Raw genomic sequence first — 12186 nt, forward strand, 5'->3', positions numbered from 1 at the left:
ACTAGAAACAGTAGAGCTCTTACTATGAATAAAGAGAGAGCTAGTAAGATGACTTTCTAAAGCCCACCTTGGTAAGGGTCTGGAGAAGCATCAAACTATTCAATTGGGGTAAAAGTGCTGCGAGAGAGAGTTGAAAACAACTTTTTTCCAGTACTAGACAAAGACAGGAAGGGTCTGTAGGTGGCTTTCCCCACAGGTTAAAATGAAATAAAAATATTTTTGTGGGGGAGGAAAAATACTGGGAGAGGATAAAGATCTGTTTGTGAACTGTGGAGGAAATAAAGTTTCGGAAGAGCTACTGCATTGACTGGAAAACTGCAGAAGAGAAAATTAATGTGGAGCAAGTGAAGGAAAAGATAAAGAAAAATGGCCTGGAAGATTTTATTGGAGGGGAAAAAATATAACAAAGACCTCAGACACTCCTCCTTCAGAAAGGAAGAACCAGTGTGGACAGAGGAGGGATGAAAGGAACAAAGTACTTAAGGTGAATGTAAACTTTGTGGTTAGTGTGTTTAATGAACTTATATTCCTGTTGACTGTACACATTTTATAGTGGGCTTTGGCTGAGGACTCTTTCAGTGTGAATTGTTGCCTGACTTTGATTTTGTTTCTTCAAGTGTTGTTCTCCCATTACTGTAGTTGTTTTTAATAATAAAGCAAGGTAAGATGTGGCATTGTACTGCTGTTTGCTTTCATATTTGCAGTTTCCAGAATTTTCAGGCAACAGTGTGGTATTTATTCCCATAGCTATGAAGTTACAGCCCAGCACAGTGCTGGGGGTTTATAAACAAGAGAACAGCAATCACACTTTTTTCCTGGGGGAGGGGCAGGAGGACAAGGCCAACCAAAGACTTTATTTCAAATTCAATTTAAAATGTGTAAGAGCCAATGTGTCCCTCTTTCTTTCACATACCCAGAAGCTGCAAACAATTTTCATGTATGTTTGAAACTAGTTTTCATGTGGGAAAGTCTTTGATGTGGTATAATCAAGTTAAAAAGGGCAGGTAGACTGTGTGAAGAAATGGTCTAATCTTTTACTAATCAGATTTTTCTTTATAGCAGCGGAAGTCTTTCAGCTAATTAAATCGGTAATCTGTTCTTTCACCATTTTTGCCCTTTAACTTCCTGATTCTGATCTGATGAGCTTTGTTGCTACTTTGTTCTATATGGTATTTGCTCTTTGAACATTTTTGTTTATTAAGAAAAATGTAGGAGGGAGCAAGCTTCTTACTCTAACCATTAAGAAAGAGCTAAAAGAATGCAGGTGTCTAAATTTTCATGTCTTAGTTTATGTACACATTTAGAAGGGCATGCATTCCAGCAACACTTTGTTTTTCATGCCCTATTCTATGAAAGCTTAGTAGGACAAATGATGTAGTAAGATAAGAAGTGGCTGTCCTTGTAATGCAGAGGTGACATGCTTGGTGCAGGAAATCTGGATTCTAAGTTGTAGCTTCCTTGGGGTAAGCTTCCTTTAGGCTGGGCTGTTCTGAATTTTAGCTCTTGTATCTCATCCTTTCTCTCCATTGAAAAACATGCTATTGGACAGAAGCGTGTCTGTGTCTGCAAGTGCTCAGGCATGTACATGCAGCTATTCTGTGTTTCCACTCTTACATTTCATGAGGAGGAATTGTAGGTGCTGTGAAGCCTACAATGTCGTACTTACCAGTCAGTCCCAGAGCTTGAGCTGTGCTGTGTGACAGTAATTCAAACAATGGTCGCTGCCGTTTCACTGGAGACAGGGAATATTTTACTATCAAAGCACTAAGAAGCTTTCTCTGAAGCATCTCTGAAATTTTGAGTGGAAGTTGGGAATTTTCAGGTGAGTTTAAAGCATTTAACCATGCAAGAGGAAGGGGAAGAGCACTGTCAGCTCTTGTGGCTCTCTGTTAGAGGAGCCCTGACAGGTCATATCCAAACAGCTGCCTCATGTGCTCTTTGGTCTACTAGAATAGCTGAAGGAAGAACTGGAGGAGTAAAGTGTGTAGTGACACTTCCTCAGAATGTTTTTCCTAGTCTCCAGTTATCTGCTGTTTTGAGAGTTGCCAAGAAATGCTGCATGTTTGCATCTAATAATGCTGGATGGGAAAAAATGAAAAAAAAATTTGCACATAATTTTGCAGATTTGTGCAGTCTCAATGCTGTTAATCATCTCCCTCTAAACTAAGTAGCTTTTATCCACCTGGGTTTATGCTATATAAGGTAGCCATTTTATATCTGTGGTCTTCTTGTCGCCATTCTTTCTGTAGTTTCTCTAATTCTGGTATCATCTTTTGGAGATGAAGGGGACTGGAATTTTTGCATGTACTTCTCAGACTTATACAGTGACAATATTGTTCTTTTGTAGGAAATCCTAACCCTGTTGGCTTTCTTGATTGCTAAAAGCTCTTGAACTCTTACTTGGTAGTGGGGGTTGTGAGGGTCAGCTTTTCTGACTTTAGTTAATGAAAAATTTGGCCTTAACTTCAAACAAACAAACCCCCCAAGCCTCCAAAACAATTTATGGTTCCAGGTATGGCAGGAAAAAGCTTGAGGATGACTGCTAAACACCCAGTTATAACAAATCTAAACTACCCTTTAAGTATACTGTTTTTACAAGTTGCAGTTTATGGCCTAACCTCATTATTTGCAGTGGAGTTTTTGAGTGCTTGTAGTTGACAGTTGAAGTGAATTTTTGCTCTGCTCTCTACTATGTAAAAAAAACAAAAGATCACCTGCCTGGAAGCTCTTCAGAGCAGATGTGCATCACAGATGTAGCAGTGGCAAAAAATGAACTTAAGTGGAGTAGGATATGTTATAAAAATACTTGTGTAATTTACTGACCACCTGTGTCTTGGAGTGGGAAGTACCCAGGATATGAAAGTAAAGGTGCCATGGTTTAGGAAATGTATTCTTCAATTTAGCACTCCCACTAAAAGCATGTGCCAGTTCCTCTCCCCACCTCCAGTTGGCAGGACAAAAGGCAAAGAACATGGGTTGGGATAAGAACAATTTACTGGAAACAGCAATGAAATAAGAAAATGAACAGTAACAGCAACAATATTAATAACAAAAGGTATATAAAACAATTCACACAGAAAGAAAACAAAGGATAATAGACAATACCAGGTGGCTCCCTCTGCAACTTTCTCAACTGGATGGAACTCCTTCTCCCTGGAAGACAGTCCCTTTCCCAGGGCCCTGGCATTGGTCAGGTGGCATAGAACAACCTCCAGGCCCTATAGCCACACCCCCCCCCCCAGCTACTGCAGAAATGAACTCTGTCCTGGCTGGGATCAGGACAAAAAGGAAGGATGAGATAGCAGTGTCAAGGTTGCCTTGTAGATGCATGACTTTTGAAGTACCCTAAGTAGGAAAAGCACAAGACTGGTTCTAAAAGCATTGTTTTTCTGGACTGTGCTTTCAAATCTCTTTGCTCCAGAAATAGCATCAATGACTGTAGTTCTTGGTACCAAAATAGACATCTGTTTTATAAACTGAGGCTAATGTATTCTGCCTGTTTGTGTTACTGAATGAGGTTGAAATACTGCAGATTCATGAGAGGGAAGAAAGAATCCAGTGGTCTTCTCATGGTTGCTGCACAGAGATAAATCAGCAGGAAAGCTGGTGGTAGTTTTTGTTTTATAGCAGCATAAAACTGCCAGCTCAGAGAGTGGAAAGATTGTAAAAAAATTGCTATTGGGATTTAATCTGAATTTACTACAAAAGAGTAGCTAGTCTTTTCATTGTGACCTCCTTCCTGGTTCTGTGCTCTCATATCTAGTTTATTTATAAGCAGCAGATCTGCACCTAATGAAAAGATAAATACCAATATTGACTATCTAGCAGTGTAAGATTCTAATGTTCATTTTGCTGTTTGAAAAGAACCCTCATTTCCCCCCCCCCCCCCCCCCCCCCCAAAACTGTACTAGTTTGAGGCTGTGTTCCTTTGGACAGTAATGTCTATTAAGAGCAAAGTAAATTAATGGACAGTAGGTCAGAGGGTAGGCTGTGCAGAGCATGAGAAGGAGGTGTTTGTATGTCTCCCCTGGAACAGATGGATTAAAGTGGATATTAGTGGTGAAGCCTTGCCTGCTCCTTCCATTTGCCTCAAGTCATCTCTGACCCTCATCTTGCACCATGGTAAAACATTGGTTTGTGTGTGCCTGTGGAGGGTTGAGTTCCCTCATCTTGAGTCAGAGTAGCCTCAGAACTAGAGGAGGAGGGAGAGCGTGCAAATGGAGCAGAAAGGGCAGGATGGAGAGGGAATGGGATCCTCTGCTCTTGTGCTCAAAGGAATAATCTGGCACAAGGAGTCCTGGAGGACCATGCTCCATATCTTCTATTAAGGGTAAAGCTTTTTAGCTCCTGTATCTTGTTTTTTCTCTCCATCCCCTCACCCTAAACTAAAATATTGTTACTAAATACAGTTTTAAATCCTTCATAAAACTAGGGAAGGCTTCCCCCAGTCCTTGTGGGGAAAAAACATGCTCTGCAATCAGAAAACAAGTTGCAGCTGATTCTCTCAATTGCAGGCTGTGAAATTACAGATGAGTTCAGTTTGAGTAGTCCCTGCTTTGTATGTGATGGACTTTTCTTACTCTCCCCTCACCCTTTCTCTGTGTAGCTGGGGAGAAGAGCCATGGCTAAAATTCAGCATTAATCTTTTCTGTAACATTCCACATATACTTTAAATAATATACAATATAAAATAAAGAATAAATTCTGATTATGCAAATACTATGCTGCTTACCAAGAAGAAACAAAATAAATTTATTTATCCTGCAACTGTCTGTTGGTCAGGTCCTCTCAAAAATCATCCTTTTCGTTGTGGTTTTCTTCTCATACACATGAGAGGTGAAGTGAAATATTTTCCTGCAAATGATTTGTTCCCTTTAAAAGGAAGAAATAGCGATTAGTGTGATAACTTCTTCATACATGTGACTTCCACTACACTATTCATGATTTTGGGGAGCTTTCTTCCTTTGGTTGCTTATAGCTGAACTTTGTGTCAAAGCTGTAACAGCCTTCTTCCTTTATGCCGGAAGAGGCTGATAAAAATGATAATTCTTAGGACATGAAGATCTCTACAGAAGTGCTGTTACTGAAGTTGGTTTTTAACTTTAACCCAATTTGTTGTTGTTAAATATAACCCAAACAACTACTCATATTTTATTAATAACTCTTGGGTTTTGAAAATCTGCAGAGTTACTTTTAGACATTTAAGTTGGAGAGAAAAATACTGTTTAAAGATCAGATGCACAGCTCTGTGCCAGTGACCTTGTGTTTTCTCTTTATGGAGTGAAGCAGACCAAAAATTACCTCTGCCTGCTTTTTCTAGCAATTAAGGGCTGTTTTGGGGTGACTAGCTCAAACTTGCATGTCTAATTTTTAGACCTTTGTAAGGAGAGATGAATCCTGCTATTAATGTTTGGGCTGAAAGAAATTAATGGTTGGAAATGTCAGTAATTGCATACTCCTTACTTGGTTAAGCATTGAGCTTGAAGCATGTGGGAATGTGCTCTGCAGCTTGGTTATCAGAAACCACTCCCATTCTTGATGATCTTGCCCCAGTGAAGATACAACTCTTCTCATGATCACATCATGGAGAAAGTTAAATTTTAAAAAGGGATTTTTAAGTGGAAGTCAGCAGTTGTGGGAACAGGTATGGATTTTTTTGGCTGCTACTGTTTGGTAGAAGTTCACTGAGTAAGTCAATTGAAAGTTCATCTGATTTGTTACGAGAATGTGCTTTCCTAGAGGCAGACTCATGTCATGCCACTTGACTTGAAGTTTGGCATGTCTTGTGTCTGTCAGTCTAAATACCTGGTTTGCTTTAATTTAAGGCTTTGCAGACAGACATGGAGGGAGTCCAATATGCAGGAGAATTTCTTTAGGTCTGCTTGAAATTGGTTTCTGTACACTAATAGGATTATTCTTTCTAGGAATAGATTATCCTTGAGTGCAAGTGCCCTTTTAGCCATAATGGAGGTAAAGCTGTTTCTTAACATTAATCCACCAAAACAGTTCAATGAACTATAGTGAAGCTTCAGTTGTACTTCAGAAGACCTATAAAAGTTTTTTTTGGAAACTGACAAGGAACAGCTCTTAATTTTGGTCTTTTTCCCTTTTGTTTAGACATGAACAGAACATTTCCAGATAATGTAAAATTCCGCAAAACTGCTGATCCGTGTTTGCAGCACGCACTCTACAACGTATTGGTAGCATATGGGCATCACAATAAAGCAGTAGGATATTGTCAGGTGGGTAATCACCGTTCTGTAAACAGTGCTGCATTGCACCACTGCTAACTGCTCTTGTCTATTTGAATGTGTGTTTTCAGAAGCATACCCACAATTAATTTCTGTTTATAAACTGGCCCTAGGAGGCTTGGGGGGGGAGGGGCAGGGTATGAGTAGCTTCAGGCAAATTCAGATATCCTTCTGAATTTCTCAGTGGCTGTTCTTGTAGCCAGCTTGATCACTTTGGTTCCATTTGTTAACTGCAACATAAGTAGTTGCTTTGGAGAGCAAGAGGGAGCGAGCTTGCTTTTCCCTCGTCCTGCCAGCTTTCCCCAAACAGGCCTTGGTATCTACAAGGCATCAAGATCTCAGTTTCCTGTGTTTTCACTGTCACATTTTTCACAGTACAGAAACACCAGAATTAATGTGGCATCGTGTACTTGGGGGCTGGTAGCATTATTTAGTGCCATCTCCCAGTATAGATAACACAAGTAGGAAGTAAATTTCTTTGAAATTCAACCTGATATTGCTTTGATGGCAGCTCAAGAAAGCTTCTGTTGTCACTGTCAAGTACTGTAAAGTTTTCCTGTGGGACACAAAGAACATAAGTTGATTCATGATAGTCTGACAGTCAAGGAAAAAAAGTGTCTGTCTTTAGGGATCTTAAAGAAGCAGGCACTGTCATCAGCAAAATGTGCTTGCAGTTCACTTAATAAGTTCGCTCCTGTCTCCTCCAGTTCCTGAACAAGAATGTGTCTCCTAACATATAACTCAATTTAGCTGAGAAAGTTATGTAGTAAATACAACTACTCCAAAGTTGAAAGAATATGAACAGTATTTTTTTAAATCTTGAGAGGAGAAGACTTAAAGGGACTTCAGTGTACATTTAAGTCTCTGAAAAAATTTTTTTTCTTGTGTTCCCCAACTAGTTTTTGTACAGAAATTTACTCCCATTCTTCAAAAGATGAATGATTTCTATTATTTTCAGTAATGCATATTTATGAAAATATAATTAAAATATGTAGAATTACGAATACTCAATTTTGCAAGTGTCAGGTTTCTGTATAGAGGTGGCTAAACACAACATAACACACAACTTCTAAACCACAGTAGCATCTACATGTCCAATTGTTAATAAAATATTTTGGTACCTTTCCTGTTTAATGGGCTAATGAAAGAAGAACACTTAAAAAACCCTTGTGTGGATTCTTTGCACATCTGGTCTCCTCACAGGATCAGTGCTATTATATGTATCTATGGAGGACTGGAGGTATTATGGAAGAAAACATTTTGTACACAGCCATTGTGTGAGTTAAGCAGCAAAAGCTTCTAAAAGCTGCTGGAACTGCAACATTTTACTTTATGTGTTTGGGTCAGACATTCTCCTCCTGTAGCCTCGCTATCTACCTGCAGGTTTGTTGTGTTTGTAGTGCTCATCTAATACAGCTGTGTTTGGGTTCTGATCAAAGCAACTTTCAGTTGAATTGGGCTTTGGAATTAAAAAAAAAAGGCAAAATTGAAAGTATAGACTGCTAAGCCTTTTCTTTTAATTTTCCTCTCCTTGATCTTTGTTAATAATTCTTGTGTGCAGGTTTAGCAGGTTACTCAACCAGTGGCCTTCATTACTAGAATTGATTGAATATGCAGACTTTGTAGAACTGAAGTAATTGAGCCCTTAATCAAAAGAAGTAACATAGAAACTCTTAAGATAAGTGTATGCATCTCAAAACCTTTCTATTTCAGGGCATGAACTTCATTGCTGGTTACCTGATTCTTATTACAAAGAATGAAGAGGAGTCTTTTTGGTTGCTAGATGCTCTTATTGGAAGAATATTGCCTGGTATGTTAAAAATATAGTTTTATTCATATATTGGAGCTTGGCTTTTATCTTTACATTCTTCTCCAGCTGTAGACAATATCTGCATCTGGTCTGTTCAGTAGCTCTCTGAGTTCCCTTGCCTGGATCTCTGGATTTGCAGGAGGTGTTTACACAATCAATTTTGCCCCATGTATAAGCTGAACCTCACTGCACATGTGAGGCAGTTTAAAACCAGAAGCAGACCAGGCACAGCTATATTTTCTACTGCTGTGAAATGCATTTGGGAATGGTTTTTTTTGGGATATAATTATAGAGGGAGAATGGTTTTATCGTAAATTCCTATGAGCACTGCACAGTCTGACTACAGATACACCTTTAATGCAGGTGGAAGGTCTCATTGGAAGACCAGTAGAAAATGGAGGACTGATTCCTTATTGGCCTAGTTTTGCTTTTGCACAGATTTTTATCTCAATTGGTTGGAGGTGGAATTCAGTATTACACTGTCAACTAGGTACTGGTCAAGGTTGATTGAAACTTTCACTTTTTCTTCTGTCTGCTCATGTTTAAGATTAAACAACAAAAAAATAGTTCCCTATTAAATAGAAAGGAAAGACCTTGAGAAATAAAGAAGAACAGCTGAAAGATTCTTTTCATGCTTTTGAATGATTGTAAGAAATTATTTTACATTGAACACACCATGTAGGAACTTCGATTTTCCTTGTGTGGAAACAGTGGTTGGACTTTGTTTCCAGACTGAAAGAGTAGAGACAGGCAGGGAATGCTATGACTTGTTCAGTCAGTCTGCAAATATTTAACGTTATGCAGCCTTGAAGTTTACTTTCAAGCTGTAAAAATAGTCTAAAGAAATCAACTGCCTGTTGCTTTTGTTCAGCCTTGAGAGCTCTAAGCTCTGCAAACAGGTAGGAGACAGTGCTGCTGTCTGCCCTGGGACCTGCCCCTGCCTTGCATGGATATTTGTCTGCTTTGACATCACTGTGTCAGGGATAAGACACTCAGTAAAAGGCAGGTTTATTGTGAAGTGGTGTGTGGAAACTCTTGCTGTTAATCCTTTCCATAGTCTTACACACTTTTTTTGAGGCAAAGGAGGTAGAGTCAGAATTTTGTTTGTCATTTTTGGTAGGGAACCTAATTCACTTTATCAGAAAGCCTTTGTTTTTATATATCCTTCTACACTTTACTGATAGTTGTGGCAAAAGTTGTTCTTATTTTTCCCTCCTAGCTGTTGACTTTATCTTAGGCAGGTAGCATTGGTGATGAGAAGAAACTCATAGCATGAAATGCAATTACTGTGTATAAAGTAGGTGTATGTTTACTCAAGTTATAGGTATATTTTTACTTTTCTGTAACAAGATTGTTGTTACTGACTTTAGCCTCTGTCAAACTAGGCAATATGAATCTTCTATATAGTATGAATATTTGTATTGAATAATACAAGGCTTTATTGACAGAAAACTTGTTGCTGATGCTCTTTTTCCCTGCCCCAGAATTTAAAAAATATTTTTATCCCTTCTATTCCCACCACTCTCCAATATAGTTTGAGTTGTATATTTATAAAAGTCAAAGCATGACAGATAAAATAATTGGCATAATTTCAATGAAATACTGTGTGTGCATGTGTAAGAGAAAGAATCAGACCATATTCATAAAGCAACTCAGGTAAATAATTACTGCCTTTCTGTTAAAAGTGCAAAATATTGCACATTTCAGTTTTAAGCCCTATAATTATTTGTTAGGGAAGCAGAGAAGCACCTCTCAAGATCTTGTAGATCTTGAATGTTTTCCAGGTTTTCAGAGGGAAGACTAGGAATCAGTTTTGTTGGATCCTATCAGTTGGATTAGCCAACATTTTTCCATTAGTTTGGTTGATGATGTGGTTTTCTGGATTTGTTTGCATTTTAATATACATGTTTTCCTCCTGTCATTGCACCAAATATGCCTCCAGGTCATGTCCTCATTTTTGAGTGTGTCCTGTCACTTCCAGTTAAATCAGTGGTGCTTTAGGACAATTTGGAAATCCATTCTTTGCCCTCTGCTGTGTCCCTGTGGGTGCTTCCTCCCCTGCCCACACACATTTAATTACATTGAACTCCAGAACCATGATGCTGACAGTGGTTTTCTTGGTCAGCAGATGAACTAAGCCAGCCACAGATCAATGGCATTGATTGGTAAATGTACAGTGTGACAGATGGGAACATCCTGGGCAAGTGACAGAAAATGGGACTCCATCAGTAAAGGTTTTCTGGCTGAATTGTTCTGTCATATCCTAATGAAAATAACACAGCTGGGAGAAAGAGCCAGTAAATTACGCTTTGGTTGATTGGTAAGAGGAGTTGTGTGCAGGCCTTTCATTTGGCTGAACTTCCATTTATCCAGCACTGCTGGATACAGCTGGGTGAGGCCAGAAAGTTCCTGCTTCTGCTGAGGGCAAGCCCATGAATTTCTGCCTGTTGTCTGTCAGCAGCTCAGCCAGGGATTTGGAGGGATTGTAATTTAAACACTGCAAGGGGGAAGAGAATTATTTGTTGAACTGAAGTTTTGGTGTTAACAAGTTTTTTTTGTTTCCAGGCTCATTCAGACAGATTCAATTAAAGCTCAGAGTGATATGCCTGCAGTTTGTACACAGCATAGCTCTGATGTTTCTGTTCTGTTCATCACTGATGCTTGTTGAGAAGTTTTTCTGGGATTTTTTTGTGCTGTTAAGGAAAGAGTGGGGAGATTGATTTAGAAAGCATTGGGTAGGTAGGACCTTTTAACTGTGGTACCTCAGTATGTGAGTAAAGGAGTATACTTGTCATATTTTACATATTTGTGGTTAAATGGTGAGCTTATGAGAAGAAAAACTCAACACTGGTCTCATTTTAGCATGACAGTTATGCTTATATAGAGGAGAATAATCCCCCCTTCCACCTTCAGTGGTTCTCTGGAAGCTATTGTGTATATCAATGTATACTCTAACAAATCTACTGGACTATCATACTGGTGTTACTCTTACTGAAAACTAGTTGTGGAGTACTCCTGCTGTGGTTAAGAGAGGTCTCATGAGTTCTGCACTACCCCATTCATGGCCAACTTGATATCCTTTAGTCTAGTGTCAATGCCAACCTTTGGGGGTGAGACAAGTCCCCCTCTCTTTTGTGCTCACTTTTTACGTATTTGGAGGATGCAGCCAATTAATTTTGGAGTTTTTTTGTGAGACTATGATCCTTCAGTCAAACTCTTCTCTTGCATGAAACTTTTCTCTGTTCCTGTTTTAGCCTAATAATTATTATGTGCTTGATCCAGTTTGAATTGATTTTTCAGTTTTTATTTTTGTAAACCTGATCACAATGGCACACTTTTATTTTCTGGTGGAGAATCAGCTAGTGCCTTGTGCAGTGGCTCTTTTCACAGTGGAAAGTGTTTTCCTTAAGAGAGAAAAGCTGTAGGATTTCCCTTGCTTTTTTTCCCTAGTGGCACTCTGGTTTTGATTTGTGATCTCCATCATAATGCATGTGCTGTTCCTTCTCTCTCATTGTCAACAGAGGTTTTTTCCACAGCATTTAGGAATTCATAACACCTTTTTGCTGAAGTTTATTTGCACATTGTTGTTATTTTAAATGTCATCACATCTCTTACTGCAGTCTTTCCACTGTTACTTTGTTGTGCTTTGTGTATTGACATGGATCAGTATCTCTTGGTTTAGTGTTGTCAATAAATACCAGCTTTTTCTTTTTCTCTAATGTTCTTAATAAAAATCTTAAATGAGATGTGGCATTCTTCAAGAATCAGTCTCATTACTTTTTAGCAGCAATAACAATCTTCCTTCAGTCTCATTACTTTTTAGCAGCCTCTACTAAAATTTTTTTACCCATGTGTACTGCCTAGTTGTTTATAAAAAATAAAAAGAGCAGAGTTTTGAATGATTAAATGGTCACTAAAGTAGTAGACTGCACAGAAATAACTGGCATTAGCTGCAAGTGCACAAGGTACAAAGCAAGGTGCCACTGGTGTGCAGTGTAGTGCCTGCTGGTTAAGGCAGGTGGCTGCATGCTGAGAGAACAGGTATCTCCCATCTTTTTTCAGCTCTCTGCTTGCAATTGTATCAGCCAGAGACTCCCAGGTTGCACAAGAGATTAGGCATGGTAA

At 38.9% G+C, this 12186-nt stretch overlaps 1 protein-coding gene across 2 annotated transcripts in view; it reads left to right on the forward strand.

The window, feature by feature from the left end:
• Positions 1-12186, forward strand: part of GRTP1 (growth hormone regulated TBC protein 1) — a 34498-nt gene that overhangs the window by 9076 nt on the left and 13236 nt on the right. For both annotated transcript variants that reach the window (XM_066571614.1, XM_066571615.1), the window contains 2 exons: positions 6118-6242; positions 7965-8061. In XM_066571614.1, the coding sequence (XP_066427711.1) occupies positions 6118-6242; positions 7965-8061 (222 nt within the window). The remainder of the gene's footprint in view (positions 1-6117; positions 6243-7964; positions 8062-12186) is intronic.

The sequence above is a fragment of the Molothrus aeneus genome, chromosome 2 (genome assembly GCF_037042795.1).
Source record: "Molothrus aeneus isolate 106 chromosome 2, BPBGC_Maene_1.0, whole genome shotgun sequence".
NCBI classification, from domain to species: Eukaryota; Metazoa; Chordata; class Aves; order Passeriformes; family Icteridae; genus Molothrus; species Molothrus aeneus.